We start from the raw sequence: 24,210 nt of genomic DNA on the forward strand, positions 1-24,210 counted from the left end.
TGTTGATGCAGGTGTTGTTGATGCGGGTGTTGTTATGCGAGTGTTGTTGATGTGGGTGTTGTTGATGCGGGTGTTGATGTGGGTGTTGTTAATGCGGGTGTTGCCGATGTGGGTGTTGTTAATGCGGGTGTTGTTGATGAGGGTGTTGCTGATGTGGGTGTTGCTGATGTGGGTGTTGTTGATGCGGGTGTTGTTGATGCGGGTGTTGCTGATGTGGGTGTTGCTGATGTGGGTGTTGCTGATGCAGGGTGTTGTTGATGCAGGTGTTGCTGATGTGGGTGTTGTTGATGTGGGTGTTGCTGATGCAGGCGTTGCTGATGCGGGTGTTGCTGATGCGGGTGTTGGGACTCAGCTTGGTCCTCTGTCATCTCTTCAGCGCCAACAATCAGAATGGTTAGAGTTCCCCGGGCCCTGTGAGTTAGTCTTACGCAGTGCCACAGAGAACTTGCCGTGTAGGCCATCCAGGAGGGACCACAGGTAACACAGGCAATGGGCCATGAGCAAACCAACAGGCGGCTGGCAGAGGGGGCTACTCCATTCTCAGGAAACAACTCCCACCAGGCTCACCCTACACCCCTTAAGGTGAGGCGGGGGTTTGAGGCTGGCTTGGGGGATGGAAAGAATCTCCACAGAGGGAAGGCTTTGTAAGGCATAGTGTGAGTTATAGCCCACATTGCTGCCCTACGACCCACTTGATAGCTCCACTACTCTCATCCCAGGCTGCACGTAACAAGTTTCTGTACTCTGTGGGCTGCTGTGGAAGCTCCTACTCCAGCTTCTCCTGCTGAGCAGCCTGTGTCCCTCAAGAGCCTGAGTTTCTGAACTAGGTCTCTATAAAGAGAATTTTGGATATCTGAACTAGGTAGAGTGAATTATGGAATTTTTCTTAAAAAAAAAAACCCACAGAAACATTATAAGGATATGTTTTGGGGCTGGAGAGATGGCTCAGTGGTTAAAGGTACTGACTGCTCTTCCAGAGGTCCTGAGTTCAAATCCCAGCCACCACATGGTGACTCACAACCATCTGTAACTGGATCCGATACCACCTTCTGGTGTGTCTGAGGACAGCAACACTGTACTCTTTGTTTTTTTTTGTTTTTGTTTTTGTCCCCCCCCCCCCCCCCCCCCCTCCCCTCCCCAGCTGAGGACTGAACACAGGGCCTTGCGCTTGCTAGGCAAGCGCTCTACCACTGAGCTAAATCCCCAACCCCTGCAACACTGTACTCTTAATCATAAATAAATAATTCTTTTGGAAAAAAGAAAAGAAAAAAAAGGGTGTTTTCTTTTTAATCCCAGTTGTGGGGAGATAGGGCTGCTTTGCAGAAGCTGACTATGATTTGCCTCGTGCTCTAGCAGAGACATGGTTTTGCCAGCTGCAGACAGTTTCTGCAACAGTGTGATACTTGGAACTCTGGGAACTTCTCAGAGTGTTGATAAATGCTAGGGTATACAAGGCCAGAGTAGAGCCGAACGAAAAAAGGTTCCCTCCCTCCCTCCCTTCTTCCTTCCCCCTCCCCCTCCCTCTCCCATTTAGTGATAGGGGTGAAGTGGGGGAGGGGGAGATAAAGAGACTGAAAGGAAAAAGAAGGGTGGAAGAAAGAAGGAGCCACAAAGTAGCAAAGACCAGTCACGCCACAGGTCTCGCCACAGCCAGCCAGCCCTCCACTCAGGTTGTTCCTCACTCTTGAACAGCACATGGTGGTTCAGTTGCTGCCCGCTGGCCCACCATGCCCAAAGCCCTGGGTTCCATCCCCAGCACTGCAGACCCCAGGCATAGCGGGGCACACCTGGTGCAATCCCAGTACTGAGGAGGTGGAGGCAGGAGGATCAAAAGTTCAGGGGTTGGGGTTGGGATTTAGCTCAGTGGTAGGCGCTTGCCTAGGAAGCACAAGGCCCTGGGTTGGTCCCCAGCTCTGAAAAAAAAAAAAAAAAAAAAAAAAAAAAAGGTCATCTTAGCCACAGAGATTCCTAGGCCATCCGGGCTACATGTGACCCTGACTCAAGAGCAGAAAGCAGACAAAAGGAAGGTCGAAAGACAAGAAACTGTTTTAATCAAGGTGACCATTTTGAGAGGAGGAAGACCAAATATCACAGCCTCTCTGCAGGGTGACTCCAGAGAGGTACTCATCTGAGGAGTGTCCACAAGGGAGGGGGTCAGCTTCAGTTTCCCTCAATCTCTCCAATCAGAGCGGGCTCCATTACAGGGTGACCTTGCAGGTTCCAGGGTCTAGAACAGAAAGCTGTAAAAGCTTCCTTGGTGACTCTGCTGTCTCACAAATGATGAACCTGCCTTTGTTCATCGGGGATCAGACCCACAGTCAGACAGGCTGGAAATCAAACAGAGAGCAGGCTTCCCTCTTACAGAGAGTCGTTCTGTGGTTTGACTGCATGGCTTCATTTATAGACTGCCTATAAAACCGTAAGCTGTGAGTCTAGGGGGACGGTTCGGTGGTTAAGGGCGCTCCCTGCTTTTGCGGAGGACTTTAGCTAGAGACATGCCCATGGTGGCTCACAACCATCTGCAACCCCAGTTCCAGGGGATCCGATGCTGCTCTCTTCTGACCTCCCTGGGCGCTAAGCGCACACGTGGTGCACATACGTTCATGCAGGCAAAACATACGCAAAAGACGAAGTGAAATAATCTAAACAAAAAGAAAAGAAAGACCATGCACTCATCATGTGCACTGAGTCTGCTAAACCACACCCCCTCAGCCTGTAAACGGGAGGGCTAGCCACGCCCCTCAGGCCATACACAGGAGGGCTAGCCACCCCCTCAGCCTGTAAACAGTTGGGCTAGCCACGTCCCTCAGTCTATACACAGGAGGGCTAACCACACTCCTCAGCCTGTACCTGGGAGGGCTAAGCACACCCCTTGGCCTGTACACCGGAGGGCGAACCACATACCCTTACCCTGCACATGAGACAGCCAAGTCAGGCAGAACAGCCTGCAAAGCTCCGTGGTTTTTTCTCATCTTAGCTCGGCCCCTCCATTCTAGGCTACTCAGTTATTTTTGGACCGCGATTTTGTCATCCAGCACTTTGCCCCAGTTTCCTGACATCTGAAACTCTGATTCTATGTCATTCATTTCCGTGGCGTCCACTCGGAATGCTGAGCAAGAAAGGATGATGACCACAGCACGCCCTGGCCCGCACTCCCAGATCTTCTAGGTGGAGCCTGGCGAGTTTCTGACGCCATTCTTCCAAGGCTGTACTGAGGAGGAGCAGTTCTCTAATCCTGGACACTGGGTTGAGCTGGGTAGAGAGGTGGCAGATTGAAAGAGGTTTTGAACCCTGAAGGCACCCCCAGCCTCTCAGAGGAAACATATGTGGGAGCATCCCGAGGTCCTTCGAAGACGCTTGGCCTGAAGGAAGTGGTGCTATTAGGAGGCGTGGCCTTGTTGGAGGAAGGGCATCACTGGCGGGGGAGGGGCTCAGGCTCTGCTCAATGCGCAAGAGACCACAAGAGACCACACACACACACACACACACACACACACTCCCTGCTGCCTTTGGATCAAGATCTAGACCTCTCAGCTCCTCCCCAGCACCATGTCTTCCTGCACACCGCCATGCTTTTGCCATGATGATAATGGACTGAACCGCTGAACCTGTAAGCCAGCCCCAATCACATGTTGTCCTTTATAAGAGTTGCCCTGGTCACGGTGTCTCCTCACAGCAATGAAGCCCTGACTAAGACACTTCCACAGCATCCTACAGCTCACACTCCGCTTTGCAGACTCCGCCCTCCTGGGTTCTCTCCCTACCCTGAAGTGGAAACTTCCGGTTTCTTTGGAAAGTCAGTTATGTCAAATGATATTTCCCTGAAGCAGACACGGGTGAAGGGGTGCTTTTAGGAGGGATGCTTTGCTATATCGGACACTTGAAAGGACAAGGGATGAAGGAGTGTACGTATGGCCCCACAGACAGTGGGAGAGAGCATTGGTTGCTTTGTTCCACCTCGCTATTCTTCCTTAGCGTGTATTGGTTCACCTTACATTGCTTTGCTGAGCTCTGCTTGTGGTGTCTTAGAGAGAAATTCACAAAGAACTTCTCATGAGGTTCCCGTGGATCCTTGCAGCTTCCTGGGACCCTGGCCGGTTGTCGAACCTCGTGGCTTCCTTTGGATTGAACTGCTCTTGCTGGTTCATGTGTGGTGTCTGCCGAGAGGAGTGCACTGGCGTTTGCTACTGCACTGAACTGCTGATATCCTGTCAAAGATCGAGCTTGTCCCTAAAGAACCATTGCTAAGCAGGTTGGTACACTTCCCCTGTATCCTAATAACTTTTCTCTTTCACTGCCTCTGGTGGGTGGTGGTCGGGAGGAGAGGTTGGACGCTTATTAAAGTAGGTTGAGAAAAATATATGCCAACACTACCCCAGGCTAGACCACAATGGAAAAAGAGTAATGACTCCCAAACGTGTCCTCCAACCTCTATACATGCATAGCATGGCACATGTATGATTGCTTATACATATCATACCCCCCTCTCAGACACACACAACACACACACACACACACACACACACACATGACATAGAGCAGCAGGTATTGCAGGAGATGGGGTTGCGGGCTATCAACCCCCTGGAGCTCAGACACACAACACACACACACACACACACACACACACACACAGGTTCATGCACACTTCCTTAGACAAGTAGCTGGGATGGCAGTGGGGTGACTAAGCATGCTGTAGCTAAAAGGAGAGCGGCTTTGCTTGCAGGAGATGGGATTGAGGCTGTAACAACTGCCCCTCCCTGTATCAACAAAGAAGGTGTCCTGGGTAAAGGCTCAGAGGACCCAACTCTCTGTGTGCACTTAACACAAGTGCACACACACAGGAACACACACATGCATTAAAATAGATCTTTAAAGACAAATTAGCAAGAAAAAAATATTCAGCTGGGTGTGGTGGCACATGCTCTTAGTCCCAGCACTTGAGAAGCCAAAGCAAGTGGATCTCTGTGAGTTTGGGGTTAGCCTGGTCTACATAGTGAGTTCCAAGCCAGTCAAAGCTGTAAGTGAGATCTTGTCTCAAACAACAAAAAAAAAAAAAAAAAAAAAAAAAAAAAAAAAAAAAAAGAAAGAAAAAGAAAAAAAAAAAAAAAAATGCTTTCTCCCCCTCCTGCCCTTCCTGCAACTTGATTTGTTATGGCTGGTTGATGTCCATGGGAAGCCAGCCTTTCAGCCATTTTCTTAAAGGAGAAGAGGAGTGGATGGTGGAAAGGGAGGTGGAGGAAGAACATATATATATACTATACATGTGTGTGTGTGTCTGTCCGTGTCTGTGTATGTGTCTGTGTGTGTGTCTGTCTGTCTGTGTCTGTGTATGTATGTGTCTGTCTGTGTGTCTGCGTGTCTGTGTCTGTCTGTGTGTCTGTGTGTGTCTGTGTTTGTGTGTGTGTTTGTGTGTGTCTGTGTGTATCTGTGTGTGTGTGTATCTGTGTGTGTGTGCGTGTGTGTGTGTGTGTGTGTGTATGTGTGTATCTGTGTGTCTGTCTGTGTGTGTGTGGTAGATGGTGTGTGTGTGTGTGTGTGTGAGTGTGTATGTGTGTGTGTGTGTGTGTGTGTGTGTCTGTGTGTCTGTCTCTCTGTGTGTCTGTGTGTCTGTCTGTGTGTGTGTGTGTGTGTCTGTGTGTGTCTGTGTGTCTCTGTGTGTCTGTCTGTCTGTGTGTATCTGTGTGTGTGTGTGTGTGTGTGTGTGTGTGTGTGTGTGTGTGTGTGTAATTTTAAGGGCTGGAGCGATGTCTCAGCAGTTAAGAGCGCTGTTTCTTCTTGTGTGTCCAAAGTCAGTGACAATATACGCACATAAATACAATAAATAAATCTTTTTTCTTAAGTAATTAAAAGAAAATGAAAACTATTGAGAGAGAAAAAAAAGGGGTCTGGGGGATTAGTTCAGTGGTTAAAGTTCTTACCGACCCAAAAGAAAGGACCAGAGTTTGGATCTCCAGAAACCCACGTAAAGGCCTGAGGGCAGGGTAGAGTGGCTATAATCCCAGCCCCTGATGGCAGAGACAGGGAATCCGCAAAGCAAGCTGACTGGGGGGACTCGCTGTCTGGTGAGCTCTGGGTCTGACTGGGAACACCCACCTCAGCGAGTGAGGTGGAAGAGGGAGGGGGATTACCTGCCATCAGCCTTGCGCTGCACATGCATGAGCCCGTGGACACGCAAGTTCACAAAAGCACATCACACACACAGTGAGAATGGAAGAGGGAAGAAGAGAATGAGGGAGACACTGTGGATACACAAGTTTATTTCCTAAATTATGTTGTGAATGGTAGGTGTGTGAGACAGATGCCGGAAGAGGTATTGGCTCCCTCAGATGTGAGGGTGTTGGTTATGGCTGTTACAAGTACTGGGTACTGGGTACTTGAGTACTGGGCACTGGGTACTTGGGTACTGGGTATTAAGTACTTGAGTACTGAGTACTGGGCACTGGGTACTTGGGTACTGGGTACTTGGGTACTGGGTACTACTGGGTACTCGGGTACTGGGAATCATACTGTGATCTTCTAGAAGAACAGCAAGCACTCTTAACCTCTGTGCTATCTCTTCAGGTCCTGTGTTTGATCCTGCTGCCTCAGCCCAGGTGCTGGCGTTACGGGTTTGTGCGGCCACATCCCCACACTCTACCTTGCGCTAGAAGAAAAAGAAATGGCAGAAAAGGAGGAAAGGAAGGAAGGATGGGCCTAGCTTATATGACACCACTACTTTAGAAAAATATCAAATTAATTTTTTTGAGATGGGGCCTCATGTAGCCGAGGCTAGCCTTGAACTTGCTAGGTAGCTGGGGATGGCCTTCGACTTGTAATCTTCCTAAGTCCACCTACTACGTGCAGGGATTACAAGTGAGGGCCACCACACAGGATGTACATGGTGCTAGGGATGGAACTTGGGCTCCTACAGGCTAAGCAGGCCTTCTACCCACTGGCTAAGAAAGAGAAAATAGCCTCCTATTTTAGAGATTTACTTTGGAGATGGAGGGATGGCTCAATGGTTAAGAGCACTGGCTGCTCTTCCAGAGGTCATGAGTTCAATTCCCAGCAACCACATGGTGGCTCACAACCATCTGTAATGAGATCTGGTGCCCTCTTCTGGTGTGTGTGAAGACAGCTACAGGGTACTTATAATTAATAAATAAGTAAATCTTTAAAAAAAATAAAAGTAAATAAAAAGAACTAGCTGTTCTTTTAAAATTTCATGTTTGGTTCTCAGTATCCACAATCATGAGGCTCACAACCACCTGACTCTTCAGCTTGAGATCTAATGCCCTTTTCTTTTTTTTTTTTTTTTTTTTTGGTTCTTTTTTTGAGCTGGGGACATACATGGGCCTTGCACTTCCTAGTGCAAGGGCTCTACCACTGAGCAAATCCCCAACCCCCTAATGCCCTTTTCTAGTGGGCATACGCATGTACATGCACATGTGTACCTACACATGCACACACACAGGCACACTCACACGCATGCACATCATTACAAATAAAAATTTTAAGTTAACTCCCACAACAACAAAACCTGCGTATGACTCCTGGGTGCCGCAGGCCTCCTGTCCCTCTCCTGAGGAAGGTAATCCCAGAAGAGCTCTTGGAGGGGCCCAGGGCCAGGAAGCCGAGTGGGCGCAGGCCGCAGCCCGTCTGGGCTCACACGGCACAGCTGAGTTGGCTCGCTGCTGTGAGGCTGCAGTTGCCAGCTCCCTATTAGTGGCTTAGAGCCACAGGGGCGTGCTGAGTGCCGGGTGCCCAGCCTGGCTGTACTTTGCCGGGCTGTGGAGGCTCTAGGGGCTTCTCAAAAGTGAGCCGCCAGCGCGTTTAATTGCTTTCCCTGGTATATAAACAAAATCCCAAATTGGGGGGAAAAGCGAGAGAAAATAGAATATGAAAATTTCTCTACTTAAGATGGTAATTCTTTGGGGTTTTGGGCGTTCTTTTTCCCATTCCTTCAATTATTCAGTACATCTGTATAATTACGGAAGTAACTGGCCTGGTTCAAAATTAAAACTGGGAAAAATACTATGTGGGCCAGAGGGCGGTGTGTCCTCCCCACTGGGAGTCCTTTAGGAAAGGGATGAGCGTGATAGCCACTCGGCCCCGGTTCTAAGTGGGGTTCCCAGCTAATGACCTTCTTGCAGACACTACTCTGCTATTACCACATCGCCTCTCTTGCATCTATTACGAAGACACCAAAGAATGCAGGGGGAAGACAGAGGTTTTAGAGTTATTTGTACGGATAATTATCCGTACGGATATTACTCGTACATTCGCCCGCGTGTATGCCTGCACACTACATGTGTACCTGGTGCCAGAGGCAGCCAGAAGAGGACTTTAAGTCCCCCGGGACTGAGTTACATTTTCGAGTCGCTATATGTGCGGTAGGAATGGAACCAGCAACCTCTGGAGGAAAAGCCAGTGCTCCTGACCACCGGTCGCCTCACCAGCCTGATCTGTTAGATAAGGTTTTTGAATTTCAACTATACTTATTTCATGTGCATTGGTGTTCTGCCTGTCTACATGCCTGTGTGAGGGCGTCAGGTCCTCTGCAACTGGAGTTTGCAGACTGTTGTGAGCTGCCATGTGGGTGCTGGGAACTGAACCTGGGTCTTCAGGAAGTGAAGCCAGTGCTCTTAACCACTGGGCCACCTCTTCAGCTCCCTTTAAGATTTCTTTTTATTCATGTGCATGCATTTGGGAGTGTATTACCGTGCCTGGGCGGGGCCCACAAAGGCCAAAAGAAGGCATCAGACCTTCTGGAGCTAGAGTTACAGGTGGTGATGGGCTGTTTGATGTGGGTGCTGGGAACTGAACTCAGGTCCTTCGCCAGAGCAGCCAACACACTTAACTGCAGAGATGTCTCTCCAGGCTCTGTTGTTAAAAGATTTCTTTTTGATTAGGTGGACAGGTGTGTGTGTGTGTGTGTGTGTGTGTGTGTGTGTGTGTGTGTGTGTGTGTGTGTGTGTGTGTGTCTCTCTCTCTGTGTGTCTGTGTGTCTCTGTCTCTGTGTCTGTGTATGTAGCTGTGTGTGTGTCTATGTGTGTCTGTGTGTATGTATCTTTGTGTGTATCTGTGTGTGTCTCTGTGTGTGTGTGTGTCTGTGTGTGTCTGTGTGTGTGTGTGTGTGTGTGTGTGTGTCTGTGTGTGTGTCTGTGTGTGTGTGCACTCGAGATTTCAGATTCCCTAGGAAGAATTTTGTCCTGAAATCCCCTGGAGCTGGAGACCCGGGCTTGGGTGCCCGGAACTGAACTCATGTTCTCTGCAAGTGTTGTTCTTAAGCACTGAGCCATGTCTGCAGCTCTTGGGAATTCTGTTTGTAGTTTTGGTTTCTGAGACAGGGTTTCTCTGTGTAGCTGTGGCTGTCCTGGAACTCACTCTGTAGAGCAGGCTGGCCTCAGACTCACATTGAGTCTCCCCCTGCCTCTGTCTCCTGAGTGCGGGGATTAAAGTTGTGGCCACTATACTTGGCCTCCTGAGAGCCCTTAGCCATGTATTGTGCTGACTGTCGACAGCGTCTTACCTCTGAAGCTCCAATGGCCTTCTGTGTCTGTCTCTTATGTAACTCGGCCAATTCCTTTCCACATGATTTCACTTCTCCATAGACTTGATACACACTCATAGAAGTGAATTTGACAGAACCCCATAATAACCTAAGATGGTCTATCCCAGAGCCACCAACCCAAGCTCATAATCTGAAATCAGAGAGCACACAGGGCCCGTGCCTTTAATCCTCGGGGCAGAGTCAGGTGGATCCAAGTGAGTATGAGGCCAGCCTGGTCTACATGGTGAGTTCCAGGCTAGTCAGGGCTACACAATAAGACTTTATCTTGGGGCAATCAATGGGGGCATACACAAGGAATTAATCCTCTGTGAGTTAAGAGTTTGCTTGTGGGGCTGGAGAGGTGGCTCAGTGGTTAGAGCACTGACTGCCCTTCCAGAGGTCCTGAGTTCAAATCCCAGCAACCACATGGTGGCTCACAACCATCTGTAACAGGATTTGATGCCCTCTTCTGGTGTGTCTGAGGACAGCTACGGTGTACTCATAAATAATAAATAAATCTTTAAAAAAAAAAAAAAAAGAGTTTGCTTGTACAACAAGTGAAAAGTTGAAACTGCGCAAAGCACTTCAGAATCCCAAGGTGCGACAACGGCTGGGCCTCGTGAGCACACCTGTGCTCTAGCACTCGGCACAAGGTCACCCTGCAAGGTCACCTGCTACACTGCAAGTCTGAGTAGGGACTGGGTCACCTGCCTCCCACGAAAGAAGAGATATGGCGGGTAAGGGGGGAGGTGGGGCTGTCTCATGTATAAGCACGGGGGGAGGGGAGGGGGAGGGGGGGGGGAGAGGGGGAAGAAGGGAAGCGCTGTTTACAAGTTAGTTCAGCAACTATTTCCGGCACTGACTGGCACCGGGCGCCATTCCTGACTCAGAACAAGAGCAGAGAAGAGGCTATGGCTGAAGATCTTCCAGCGCTGACCTGGGACAAGACATCTCAGTGTCAGGAAATAAATCCCAAAATAGACCAAGAAAGACCAAATCCTCTGCTGACACACCGGACAAACTTAAGTCAAAGGCGGTGGGGACGTCTGAGACTCAGAAAGAAACTCAGGTTTCCCACGGAGCATGGAAGCCCAGACAGATGGCACTCCTCAGTAACTACAGAAATCAGAAGGCAAGGGGTGTGCACGTCTTCATGGCTGCTGTGGTGTTGGGGACGGTGCCCAGAGCTTGGAATACACTAGGGCAAGTTCTACCAGGGATCGACACACCTAGTCCTTCACGGTTCTTACAGGAAGTGTCTGGCAACTCGGGCTACCACCCCAAACTAACACGCCACTTCAGGGTGGGTGTAACCTGAACACCGTAGCAGTCAAACTTTAGGTAGCTTTAAAAACACGGATCTAGACTGGGTACTTTAGGAAGTATAATAGTGTAGTTCTTTTAAAAACTCCATCATTTTATTTTGTATGTGGGTGTTTGGCCTGTATGTATGTCTGTGCACTGTCTGCATGCCTGGTGCCCTTGGAGGCCGGAAGAGGGACTCACATCCTCTGGGACTGGAGTCAGAGGCAGTTATGAGCCACCGTGTACTGGGATTAAAGGCCACCTGCAGCTTTTCACGGGTAGTGCTTGGAATCTGAACTCAGGTCTTCACATTAGCATAGCACTCCCCCAACCCATAGCACTCTCCCCCACCCCCACCCGAGTCATCGCTGCGGCCATTAACATTCTTTCTTTTTAGATTTATTTATTATATGAGTACACTGTCACTGTCTTCAGACACACCAGAAGAGGGCATCAGATCCCATTACAGATGGTTGTGAGCCACCATGTGGTTGCTGGGATTTGAACTCAGGACCTCTGGAAGAGCAGTTGGCGCTCTTAACCGCCGAGCCATCTCCCCGGCCGCCAGCCATGAACATTCTTTTGTGTGCTTGTTTTTAAGGCAAATTCTCTTCATGTAACCCTCACTGACCTGGAACTTGCTGGTGTAGACTGGGCGAACCTACCCCTCTCGGCGACCCCCGTGCTCCTGCCTCCTGGGAGCAGAGATCAAGGGTGGACGCTGTCCACCCAGCCACCACAATTCTTTTCAGTGCCTCCTTTCCCCTCTTGCCTGTGCTCCATTTCAGCCTTGCTTGTTGATTTGTCGTGCTTCCTGGTCCCAGACATTTCCTCTGTGTTAGCTCTGAAGGCCTCGTCGTTTTCACTGTGGATATTTTTGGCAATACTAACTCCTATGTGGCGGTGGCATTTTTCTGCAAGTGGAGCATGATGTCTGCTTGTCTTTTTGTGATGGAGCAGCCACTGGCGCTTATGCCTTCCTCCATTCGTTCACCGAGGGGCTCTTTTTCTTTCTCTTAAATTCCAGCTAATACAGTTTACCATTTTTATCCATTTCGTCTTTGTACAGTCCTGACGTTGAGCAATGTTCGCACAGCTGTGGAATTATCCCCATCATCCACCCACCTCCAGGGCTTTGTCCTCTGCTGAAACAGAAGCCGCACACCTAGGAGCCAAAAGCCCTCACACTCATCGCCGGCATGCACGGTGCTTGGTCTTCTAGGAGTGTAGACAACCTCTGCAGGTCTTTAAGGACGACCGTCACAAAGCCAGTTGCAAAAGGAAATCATCTGTCCTTGCGTGGCTGGTTCAGCCCCTGCAGCATAATACCTCAGTGGTCCGTAGTGTCATGGAGTGTGTCAGAGTTCCCTTCACATCTGTGACAGTTAATCTAGCCAACGCGCTAGGATTTAGAATTAGCTGGGACAGGAGCCTGACGCTGTCCAGGGAAGTGCTATTGACATGGGGTGGGGGGAAGTAACCTGGTGTAGACGGTGTCCTTTCATAGGGTGAAGTTCTCATCACGAGGAATAACAGAACCCACCTCTCCTTGCTCCAACTGCAGTGCAGCATCCAGATGCCTTGTCCTGTCTCCCACCCCACTCCCCCAGGAAGATGGACTTTGTCTTCTCAGATTGGAAGCCAAAAAGAAACCTGTAGGTTGCCAGGTATTTGGTCACAGCAACAAGAAAAGCGCCGTACCATTTGGGTGTGGGAATGAGCCACGAGTGCCACACTGGAGGTGGAAGCAGGACCAGGAGTTCAAGGCCACCTTTGGTTACCTGGTGAGCTCGAGGTCAGCCTGAACTCCACGGGACTATCAGGAGGGTGAGCAGTTTCCACGGTGTATGCATGGCACAGCCATGTGCCATGTAAGCACTTCTTCAGCCACATAGGCTCGCACATTCCACACGGCACTCAGGTTTGCATAAGCACTCCGCAGTGTTCCTACACTAACACTCCTGAGAGCTCAGGGAAAGAAGTATACGCCATAGGGCGGACAGGGGTCTGGCGAGACAAAGGTGCTGCTGCTGAGGCTGACGACCTGAGTTTGAGCTCTGCACTGACGTGGCTGCAGAAGAGAAATGACTCTGCGAGCTGTGCTGACCTCCACATGCAAGCAGCGTATGTAAGCGTGCGCACACACACACAGACACACACACAGAGAGAGAGAATTTAAGAATACATGTCTTGGGGTTGGGGATTTAGCTCAGTGGTAGGGCGCTTGCCTAGCAAGCAAAAGGCCCTGGGTTCGGTCCCCAGCCCCAAAAAAAAAAAAGAAAAAAAAAAAAAAGAATACATGTCTTGGGGGCTGGAGAGGTGGTTCAACGCTTAAGAGCACTGACTGCTCTTCCAGAGGTCCTGAATTCAAATCCCAGCAACCACATGGTGGCTCACGACCATCTGTAATGGGATCCGATGCCCTCTTCTGTTGTGTCTTAAGAGAGTGACAGTGCACACATACATAAATAAGTCTTAAAAAATATATGCCTTGTATATCAAGCGTGATTAAGGGGTCAAGGGTCACATGACCTCTTGAGCTTTGCCGTGAAGGACATAGGTATATTATCCAAGTCACTTTTCAGGAAAGCACTGATCTCTCGGGGTTATGTTTCGGAAAGGGATCTGGCATAAGTTTCTTTTCTTTTTGTTCTTATGCAGTGCTGTATAGCCCAGGCTGCCCTTAAATTCCCAGTGTAGCTGAAGCTGACTTTGAATTACTGCTCCTCCTATGTCACTGTGTTCATCTCAGCCCAACATTTTCAACCTATTCCTGCTGTTTTACTTCTTATTTATTTTTTACTTTTGTCTTTTCGAGGCAGGGTCTCTCTGTGTAGCCCCGAATGACCTGGAACACACTCTGTTGACCAGGCTGGTCTTGAACTCAGTTCTTCCCGCCTCTGCCTCCGAAGTGCTGGGATCAAAGGTGTGTGTCACCACTGCTGGACTCATCTATATTTAAGTTTTCATTTATGTGTATAGGTGTCTCTTCTGCTTGTATATCTGTGCACCGTGTACATGCCTGGTACCCTAGGAGGTCAGAAGAAGCAGCTGAGTCCCCTGGGTCTGGAGTTATAGGCAGTTGTGAGCCATCATGTGGGTGCTGGGCATCGAACCTGAGTTGTCTGTGAGAGCAGGGAGTGTTAATAGCCAAGTCACCTCTCCAGCCCCAATTTAATTTTTCCATGCAACTAGCAGGTAAAACTGCTGAGGGGCTCAGCAAAAATGCGTCCAGAACAAAAAGACATTATCAGGTAATGATTAAAAAGTTTGTGTCGGGGCTGGAGAGATGGCTCAGTGGTTAAGAGCACTGATGCTCTTCCAGAGGTCCTGAGTTCAAATCCCAGCAACCACCTGGTAGCTCTCAATCATCTGGAGTGGGATCCAATGCCCTCCTCCGATGTGTCTGAAGACAGCTAGCGTACTCATATACATTAAAAATAAATATTTAAAAAAGTTTGTGTCATAGGATAACCAAGTATCATAAAGACTAAAAGAGGCATGGGGTTGTACACCTTTAATCCCAGCACTCGGGAGGCAGAGACAGGAGGATATCTGTAGGAGGTTCCTGACCGGCACGGTCTACAAATCAAGTTCTAGCCCAGCCAGAGACTCTCAAAACAAAGATTGACCCTGCTTTAAAGTTCACAGGCTGAATGGAGGTAGCTGGGCAGACTCAACCTTTCTTCAACACGTAAATGCTACATACATGGAGGTATTCTGCAGTGCTAAATACTGGCTGCTCCCGGAGACCATGTGTAGACCCATGTGATGCTATGTGACCTTGCCCCCCAAGTTATCCCTGACCCGTGAATAAAGATGTTGACAGCATATAGCTGGACAGAAGAGGCATGGGTAGGGTTGAGGGTTCCTGGGCTTGGAGTCAGGGGAACCATGAGGTGGGAGAGGAGGTGACATAGAGGAGAAAGTGCCATGGGGTAAGAATCTTACAAAAATGGGTTGGCTAACTGGAGTTAAGAGCAGCCCAGACAAAACATGGCAAATTATATCCTGAGGTTATTGGCTGGGAAGTAGATGTAATAGCATGGAGGGTAGATATCCGCCCAGCTCTTATGCTGACTAAGGCTTATTGTAAATATAAGGGTTGTGTGTGTGTGTTCTACCTGGGAACTAAATGGTTAAAGGCAGGGTAGAAACCACGGTTTAAGATTAAAAACTTCTATGACATTGAGGTTTGAAAGCCTCAACTGAGGTGTGGACTAGGTGCTCTAGCTGAGTCTAGACGTAAACCTGAAAGTTTGCCTGAGATTTATTTTGTGGACCTTTTTCACTTGCTAGGCAAGCACCTACCACTAACTGACATCCCCCAACTCACGCCTAAAGTGGAAATTTCTGGTTTCTTTGGAGGCTCAGTTGTGTCATGTGATGTTTTTCTGGAAACTGTCTAATGAGAGGATGTTTTGCTCAGACATGTGGGAGGGTGTTTTGCTGAGGACACATGGCATTTTTCTGGAAGCTGCCTGGAGCAAGGGCATGTGATATTTTGCTAGAGCGGACACTTAAGAGGACACACATTTGGAAAGGGTCTAGATATAACACAACAGACCACAGGCGACGCTGTGTGGTATTGGTTCGCCTTGCCACTCTTGGCTGCTCTTCCTTGGGCTTCGCTGATGATGCTGGGGCATTGGTTAGCCTTGCCTTCTTTGCTGATCATCGAGTTTGTAGAGAGAAACACACCAAAGAGCTCCTGCTGGATCTTGCTGCTTCCAAGGACTCGGGGTGACTGGCAGAGCCTCATGGTCTCTTCTGGATCAAACTGCCACTGCTGACTCGTGAACGGTGTTTGTGAGTGATCGAGCTACGGCTGCTGATTCCTACAGACTGAACTGGTAACATCCTGACAATGAAGACTGGAACTGCCCAAAAGAACTATTTCTAAACAGGTCCACATTCCCCTTTTGGCCTATTAACCTTTCCTTTCCACTACCTCTGGTGGGTGGTGGGCTAGAAGGGAGGTTAAAGCCTTTAAGAAACCTTATTAAAGGGGTTGGGGATTTAGCTCAGTGGTAGAGCGCTTGCCTAGGAAGCGCAAGGCCCTGGGTTCAGTCCCCAGCTCCGAAAAAAAGAATCAAAAAAAAAAAAAAAGAAAAGAAAGAAACCTTATTAAAGTAGGTTTTGAAAAAAATCTAAGCCTACGCTCGCCTGAGAAATTTATTTTCAGTCCAGTGCCACAAGAACAAGATTCAGCTGGGCTTGTCGCTCACGTGTGAGACTCATAATTGGAAGTGTGAAGGTCTGGATTCAATCCCTAGCACCAAAACCAATCAAACAAAACACCACCAAACAACAACAACAAAACCAAAACTAGACGCTAGGTGATGATGGCCCATGCCTTTTAATCCCAGCACTCATGGGAGAGGCAGAAACAGGTTCATACTCTGAGTTCGAGGCCAGCCTGGTCTACAGAATGAATTCCAGGACAGCCAGGGCTATACAGAGAAACCCTGTCTCGAAAAAAACAAAATGAATACATAGATACATTATGTAGGGAGCAGCTAAAGATGGCGCCGACATCCGGTGGGAGTTTGTGGTAAATACCCACAGCGCATGTGTTGGCATACCCCCAGCACCTACAAGGCCAGGGTGATATTCATGCTAAATAGGTATTTCATACTCCGCCAATCCCCAGTGGACAAATTTACAGCCACAGCCTGTCTTGTATTTAAGGCGAGTGCCTTTGTTCCCCAGGGTCCCCGTATTAACAATTAGGTGTTCCTGCAATAAAGGCTGTTAAGAAGAGTCCGACGGTGTTGCGTCTTCCTTGCTGGTCAGGGTGGGCGCTTCAACATTAAAATCTGTTCTGTTGGGCTGGAGAGATGGCTCAGTGGTTAGAGCACTGACTGCTCTTCCAGAGGTCCCTGAGTTCAATTCCCAGCAACCACATGGTGGCTCACAACCATCTGTAATGAGATCTGATGCCCTCTTCTGGTGAGTCTGCAGACAGTTAAGGTGTACTTATATATAATAAATAAATCTTTTTTTTTTTTTTTTAAGATTTATTTATTCATTATATTAAGTACATGTAGCTGTCTTCAGATACACACAGAAGAGGGCATCGATCTCTTACAGATGGTTGTGAGCCACCATGTATTGCTGGGAATCTGAACTCAAGACTGGAAGAGCAGTCAGTGCTCTAACCACTGAGCCATCTCTCCAGCCCCCATAATCTTTTTTTTTTTTTTTTTTTTGGTTCTTTTTTTTTTGGAGCTGGGGACCCGAACCCAGGGCCTTGCGCTTCCTAGGTAGCGCTCTACCACTGAGCTAAATCCCCAGCCCCATAAATAAATCTTAAAAAACAAATCTGTTGTTTGTATTTTCTAATTGTGACTGAACTTGCAACCCTGGACGTGTAATGAAAAATTAAACACATAATTTGTACTTCTTGGATAATCATTAATCCACCTGTGTTCTGTGAAACCTATATAAATATGGAGGCACCTGATTGCTAGCCCGTCAGAGCTGTGAAATTCCCTAGGATCCCATGCCTGACTCCCTCCCTCCCTGCAACCACTCCTTATCTCCTGTGCAGGCTGCCCTGGGGCCCCCAGCAGGTTCTCACTTTCTACCATGTGGGTTCTGGGGCACAAACTCGAGGTGTCGGGCTTGTCAGTAGGTGCCTGCTGAACCCTCTGGTCAGCCCAACACCTGGCTTTTTCCCATGAGTGCTAGGATCTGAACTGAGGTCTTCACGTTTGGGCAGTGAGAGCTCTTATTCACTGAGACACTGTCCCAGTGAGGGAAAATCAAGGGCTAGCACACTGCTCTCTGTTCTAAGTATTTATAGAATAAATTAACTTCTACGCATACTGCCAAGAAGTTAGGAAATAATTTAAGCTAATATCATGTGACACGAAGCCTTTCAAAAAGTGGACATAAGCCAGACATGTCAATAAGTGCTTGTAATCCTAGTATTGAAGGGGTTGCAGGAGGATCATGAGTTTGAGGCCAGTCTGGGCTAGACGGAAAGACAAGGTCTCAACAAACCAAGACAGAGAACCGAGCAGGAGCAGGTCAGACTCTGGAACATATGCTAACTTACCTGAGGTTCCTCAGCAGCGGCGGGACCCGAGTCTGGGACAGCACTGTCTGTGACGTCTCTGTGAAACCACCTCACTCTTCTCCCAGCCATGTAACTGGATACAAAAGGAACACACGCAGCTCCCGCACATCCGCTCTCACATCTCTTGCACATAAATTACTCAGTCCAGCCTACTGTCAGTTTAGATTGCAGGGCAGTTTATTATAATTTAAATTCCCCTTCACCTCCATTCTATCTACCCCTCTACCTCTACAAAGGTGTTGTTTCTACCGATGTGGGTGGGGTGGAAAAGAGAGCAGCATGGTCCCACCGTGGCTCCTCTGCAGATCCTCACCATGTGTGGTTTCAACCCTGAGATCCTCTAAGCGGGGGAAATGCCACCCCGGGAGCGCTGTAGGCCAGCTGCCACCTCCTGAGTTCCTGGGTCACATCTGTCATTGTGATTAGTGGTAGTGAAAGACAAGGTGAAGGCCTCTGAGGGAGGACCCTCTGCGATGGGCTTTCAGAGTAACCTGTGAAATGCTCAGTTTGCTAAAGTGCTCGAGTACTATTTGTCCCCCTCAAGATAGGGTCTCGCCGAGCGCAGCCCTGGCTGGCCTTGAACTTGAAGAGATCCACCTGCCTCTGCCTCCCATGTGCTGTGATTAAATGTGTGAAGGACACTTGCTTCATGTTCAAGTACTTTTTTTTTTATGTATGAATGCTCTGTCTGCATGTACGCCTGCAGGCCAGAAGAGGGCGTCAGATCCCATTACAGATGGTTGTGAGCCACCATGCGGCTACTGGGATTTGAACTCAGGACCTCTGGAAGAGCAGTCAGTGCCCGAGCCACCTCTCCATCCATTTTTAAAAGGATATTTGGGAAAGGTGTCTCCTGGTGAGAAAAGAAAAGTACAACTTTAAAAAGCTTCTGGAAAGAAATGACAGAAAGTACAGAGTCGGGATACCGTTGACAATGAGGCAGAGGCTGCTCAGAGCTGAGTCTGGCAATTACTTGAGCTCTGAATCAAATGTCTTCCTAGTTGGAGAGCAGCTCCCTCACCTCCTCGTGAAGATGAGGTGAGAGTTACTGGGTCATTTTGCTCCATCTCTTCTCTTGCTAATATAACCTGAGGTCAGCGGTTCCTTCACGGGCTATCAATACAAAAAGGGCCATTCCGGTTGAGTGATCAGAAGCATGACCTTCCTACAGGACTTCCAAATATACCAGGGTGAGGCCCATCCCCAAGAGTAAGGGGTTTACAACATGACATATATAATCTCTTGGAAGGACCACATGATCCAGGACTGAGGTGGTGGAAGGTAAGTCCGTCAGCAGCATGGCTATCTTGTCCTAGAAATCACTACAGAGCATCAGTAGTCATTTGTAAGTCCAGTGGTAAGTGGGCCAGCCCTGGCCCTTGCATAAGTCCCGGTGTCGAAGGAAGAAAGCCTGGACCCGGAACCGGCGGCCACAATGGGGACACGCGTGCAGAGCTCTGGCGTGGGTCTTCATGTGCTCTGTCAGATGATGCTTCAGCTTGAAGCGTTTATTACAGATGCCGCAGCCGAAGGGGCGAAGGCTGAAGGTCAACATGATGTGTCGGTCTCGTTTCGGCTTGACTGCAAACCGTTTTCCACACAAGCAAGCAAAGCACTTTCCATCTGCAGGGGGTGTCCCTCCTAGCTTCACAGGCCCGTGCATAGCCTGCCCTGTTCCTCCGGGTCCTCCACCCCCTGACAAGATTTCATTCCCATGGAGATCCACTGGTTTCCAGGATGGGTCTCCTGCCCCAGACGTCTCCCCTCCTCCTGAGGACAGCAAGTATCTTAGCTCCCCATTTTCCTCAGAGTTCTCTCCAGGCAGTACTTTGGTCTTTTCCTTTGCTCCTCCAGACAGAGTCCTGCCTCCTGATATCTCCTCCTTACACTCGATGTTTTCCTGGTTAACATATAAGATTTGGGAAGTTTGTACGGGAGGGGCAGGAGGATCAAGTGTTGAGTTCTCATCCTCTGAAGGTTTGCTGGGAAGAGTCGATGTAGGCAACGGGTGGGATCCGCAAGCTTGGGAAACCGCTCCTGACACTCTCTCAGGCTGAGGGGTCTGAAAGGGTGGGGCTGCTGACCTCTGCTCCTCTTCCTCCTCTACTTTGACCTGAATCTGTAACATTCCTTCTAGTTCACCCCCCTCCCCTCCACTGGGGCTCTCAGGGGCAGCAGAATTCTCTGTGGAAGCCGAGGACCGCCCTGGGTTCTGGAAAGGGGAAGAGCGAATGCACCAGCCTCCTGCAGATGTTGTGGAAAGAAGTGTGAGGCTGGAGGCTCCTCCACCAGATGAAATTCCACTGGACGTTTCTAGCTCTCGAAGAATCTCTGAGCACCGATCTACTACCTGCCACATCTGAAGGCCACTGGCCACGAGGAGATGGGCAGGAAGAGCATCCAATGGCAGGTGGAGGCTTCCTGAATAGATGAGCTGAAGCAGTCCCTCGAACGCATCTGCCTCGATGACATTCGGTAAAGTGAGTCGGGGCGCATCCCCCAATAGCAGCTTGTCATGGAAGTAAGGAGAGGCAGCAGCCAACACTGCTTTGTGAGCCCTCAGTTCCCTGCCCTGAACCAGGAGGGATACATCACAGAACTTTCCCTCCAGCCTATGGCGGTTCAGGGATTCCAGCAGCGAAGAGCTATGATGAGGGAACTCAATGTGGATTGTCTGTGGGGCTGGGTTACACCTCGGAGAAGAGGGTGCGGGAGGCAAAGGAGTCGAAGCATCCATGGCTACCTCGGAGGGAGAAATAAATCCCGGGGATGAAGACTGCAGAGGAAAGAGACTGGGGTCACACAAGTTCGGGGTATGAGACCTGCCTCAAGCCGCTCCCTACCGACACTTGAAAACTCTTCAGTGACAAGTTTCTGTGTATTAGTTCCGCCCACCAAGAAACCCAGCAAAACACTAACCAGTGTTTTCACTTCCAGGCCCAGCGGAAGCCAAGTAGGGAAGGGATGGCGCCCCGCCTCGCTGGCTCGGGTCGCCCTCCGCCGCCGCTCGCCCCTCCTCACCTTGCTCGCACAGGCCGGCTCCGCGAGCTCCGGCCCCACGACTTCCCACCGACACGCCCCCACCGCACGCACGACCGCGTCGGAGCTCCTCACATCCACTGCGCCTGGCCGGCCGGAAGCTGCCGCAGTTCCGCCGGACGCCACTGCAGCCAGGCGCGGAGGGCCGGACCTGGTTTGCAGCCAATGGGAGAGCGGCGGCCTACAAGACCTCTCCTCATTGGCTGGTCAGTCGGAGGGGCGGGGCTTGGGGCGGGCGGGCTGCTGGAGCGGCGGCGAATGTTTTCGGGGGTGAGCGGCCGATGAGGAGGGTGGTTCTGCGGGTTCTGGGGTGAGGGGAGTGACTGGCTCCGCAGCGCGGTGTGTGTATCCCCCGACTCTTGCCGCGCGAGGTAGGAGATGCGGCTGTCCTCCGCGTGCACGTGGGGCAGCCAGGTCAGAAGTCTGGAGCGCACGCATGCTGAGCACCCCGGTTCTTTCCTCCATTTCGCAGACAAGCGTCCTCACAATTAAACCCTATGTCGAGAGGGTTTTGCACTTGGAGTCTTTCGGGCGTTAAAAGCCGGTTCCCAGCCTCAGCGCCTTTGGGTCGAGTGTCCGGCGGGTAGAGAACGGGGGTAGGAGTTTCACCAGAAAGGCCCTGCCGTATATAGTTTTCCTGACTGGAGCAGTGTGTAGTGGAAGAAGACATGATTTTGTTTTACTTTTTCTCCCCCAAAGTAGTCCCTGTCAGCCTTCAGGTGGTTCTGGAGACCCCAGGCTAAAAAATCAGCCCAACACCTGGCCCCGCGACAGACGCTTTTTTAGTCCCAGGAGGCAGAGGCAGGCGGATCTCTCTAGTTCAAGGCCACCCTGGTCTACAGAGTGAGTTCCAAGACAGCCCAGAACCACACAGAGACCCTGTCTTGAAAAACCAAAAATAAAAGTCAGCCCAGCGATAAAAGAACAATCTCCGTTTATTAAACATGATTTTTCTGTTTCACCACACACTCCAGAAAAAAAAAAAAAAAGGAAATGGACCCGGGAGTGGGAGAAAAGAGGGGGAGTGGGGGGTGGGGGTGTGGACCGAGAGTCTGGGAGCAGGAGCAGAAAGGAGAACGAGTAAACAAACAGCAAAAAAAATGAGTAAGAAGATCTTCTCCCTACTCTTAAGGTGGTGGGTGGGGAAGGAAATGAGGGGTGGGGCTAGGGAGCCAGGAAGCTCTGTACAGAGGGGTCGCCTCCCAGCCCCCCACCCCAATTATGTACAGTACAAACCCCAGATAATTACAACAGCCAAAGAGGAGGGAGGAGGTCCAAGGGTAAGGCCTGATGTGGGGAAGCAGAGGAGAGGGAATGGGATAAAATTTCACATATTTACAACTTTTATATAAGTATAAATTTGGCCCCGGCTGGGTGGGTGTATGTAGAGGGGTAAGTTTGAAGGAGAGCTGTTCATACAAAAGAAAGGTCGAGTCTGGAGTCTGGGAAGAATTCTCAATACCAAACGCAAGAAGGGGTGAAGAGACAAGGCTGGGTAGAGGGCAGCAGTCAGAGAAGAGGGGTACCCAGGAGGGGTTTCTCCCCTTCATGGTTTACCCACCCAGACCCCATCCATCCTACCTCCCCTGTTCCGCCAGAGAGCTATGTACAGAAAACACCGAAAAAGCGTGGAGCTGGCGGGAGGGAGGGAGACTGGGTGAGGGGGAGGGTGAGAGGGAAGCCCAGCCCTGTCCTACCTCCCCCAGGGGACAGAGTCATGTAAGGGGGCCCCCAAACACCCATCCTCCAACACAGGTCCCCCCATCCTGGGGGAGAGAGACATGGCTTTTCCTAGAGTAAGTTCCCCCCTCCCCATGGGAGTAGAGACAAGAGAGAGAAGGGGTAGAGGACTGGCTGTGTGTCGGGGTAGGGCAGATCAGCTAATCTGTCCTCTACAACCCAACACACATGGCCTCCTAAACCCTAACCCCCTCATCCGAACCTCAATTCCACCCCACCCAACACACTGGGGGAGGGGGGGGCATAAGCCCCCTCACCCCGCTCTGGGACCAGCCAAGAGCAGATCAGGTGTGGGAAGAAGGGGAGGCAACTCCCATTCCCCCCTTGCCGCCCCCTCCCTGCCCCGGTGGCCCCCTCCACCCCATCTGGGTTCTGGGTGGGGAGAGTTAATGTAAGAGTGGAAAGAGGAGAAGGAGTTGTGCGTGCTGAGCCCCCCCAGACGCTCCTGAGAAATCAAGGGGTAATAGGGCCCCCTCACCCGGGGTCCCCTCCCCATAACAAGGGGGGCAGGGGAGGCCAAAATGGGGTGGTAGAGGGGGGTTATAGATTGTCAGCTCTGGTTACTGCTAAAAAAATCACCCTGAAGTTGAAAGTTTGGAGGTGCCACACCCCCAGTGTGGGGGTGAGGGTCTGTCCCCCAGTGCTCAGGGGAACTGTGAGGCAGAGGATGGGGATAGCACCCCAGAGTGAAGGGGTCTGTGTGGGGTAGGTGGTGTCCTGGGGTGAGAGGGCAGCTGAGGGTCCCACTCTCCCTCCTGGAATGGAGCAGTGGGGTTGACAGATGGGTGCCCCAAGGAGGCATTAAGGGAGACAATCCCGCTGTCCCTTGGTGACGTCCAGTCCTGTTGGTTGGTGATGTTCCAGGGTCGGGTGCACTGGGAAGGAGGTCTGTGACGCTGGGTGGGCCGGGGTAGGGTGCACAGGGAAGGAGGTCTGTGATGCTGGGTGGGCTAGTGGTCTGCGGTGTTCCGGAACTCGCCGTTCTCTGTGATCTGCAGCCGGGGTGGGGGGGGTGGGGCTGGGGGGGCCAGGCCGTTCCAAGGTGGGGCCAGCGTCACACGCGGGTTTGTTGGACCCAAGGGGGGAAGCTGCCTCTCCTGCAAGACACCAAAGAGGAGAGCGCGGACTTATTGAGACGCTTCGCGGGGGCCAGGATGCTAGCCCCAAGCTGTGCTTACCTGCACCCAGCCCACTCCACAGCCGTGTCCACCCCCCTCCTGTTTGATTCTCACCTCCAGGAAACCACCCTGACTCCTACCAGGAGCCTTCGAGCTACACACCAGAAAACCAGCTCAAAACCAGCTAGCTCTCACCTTCCCTCCAGTATACGCCCATTTCAGGGTCTATGTATGTAACCCACCCGGTCCCAGCCCCGCTTCCATGGAGCCCCCTCCCAGCAGCCTCCACCTAGGCAGGAATTCCAGAGCGCACTGAGGAACCAGAGGAGGCAGTATGGCAAAACCTCATTAGTGCAAACCCCTACAGATCTGCAAGTTTGTTAATAATTTGA

General features: G+C 50.5%; 2 protein-coding genes across 16 annotated transcripts in view; both read right to left on the reverse strand.

Moving 5' to 3' along the window:
• Nucleotides 1-18,074: 18,074 nt before the first annotated feature.
• Nucleotides 18,075-21,069, reverse strand: Zbtb9 (zinc finger and BTB domain containing 9). Of its 3 annotated transcripts, none has more exons than XM_032888838.1 (2): nucleotides 20,943-21,069; nucleotides 18,075-20,660 (listed from the first exon to the last, which is right to left on the reverse strand). In XM_032888838.1, exon 2 carries the CDS (start codon nucleotides 20,656-20,658, stop codon nucleotides 19,261-19,263), a length of 1,398 nt encoding a protein of 465 aa, XP_032744729.1. In that variant the 5' UTR covers nucleotides 20,659-20,660; nucleotides 20,943-21,069; the 3' UTR covers nucleotides 18,075-19,260. The 3 variants fall into 3 exon arrangements, with proteins under 3 accessions (XP_032744729.1, XP_032744726.1, XP_032744727.1); XM_032888835.1 differs by having other exon boundaries at nucleotides 18,075-20,697; XM_032888836.1 differs by lacking the exon at nucleotides 20,943-21,069 and adding an exon at nucleotides 20,841-20,936 and having other exon boundaries at nucleotides 18,075-20,697.
• Nucleotides 21,070-21,877: 808 nt separating this feature from the next.
• Syngap1 (synaptic Ras GTPase activating protein 1) overlaps nucleotides 21,878-24,210 on the reverse strand; it is a 30,069-nt gene continuing 27,736 nt past the window's right edge. For 11 of the 13 annotated variants that reach the window (XR_004386226.1, XM_032889241.1, XM_032889239.1 and 8 more), the window contains one exon: nucleotides 21,878-23,797. Coding sequence is in view for 10 of the 13 variants with exons in the window: in XM_032889241.1 (XP_032745132.1) it covers nucleotides 23,651-23,797 (147 nt within the window). In the remaining 3 variants the exon portion in view is untranslated. The remainder of the gene's footprint in view (nucleotides 23,798-24,210) is intronic. The other 2 variants (XM_032889244.1, XM_032889245.1) reach the window with 2 other exon arrangements.

This window comes from Rattus rattus, chromosome 18 (assembly GCF_011064425.1).
Source record: "Rattus rattus isolate New Zealand chromosome 18, Rrattus_CSIRO_v1, whole genome shotgun sequence".
In the NCBI taxonomy this organism is placed as follows: Eukaryota; Metazoa; Chordata; class Mammalia; order Rodentia; family Muridae; genus Rattus; species Rattus rattus.

Coding starts and splice junctions, on each gene's coding strand:
- Zbtb9 (XM_032888838.1), bottom strand. CDS start 20,658: ATGGATGCTTCGACTCCTTTGCCTCCCGCACCCTCTTCTCCGAGGTGT.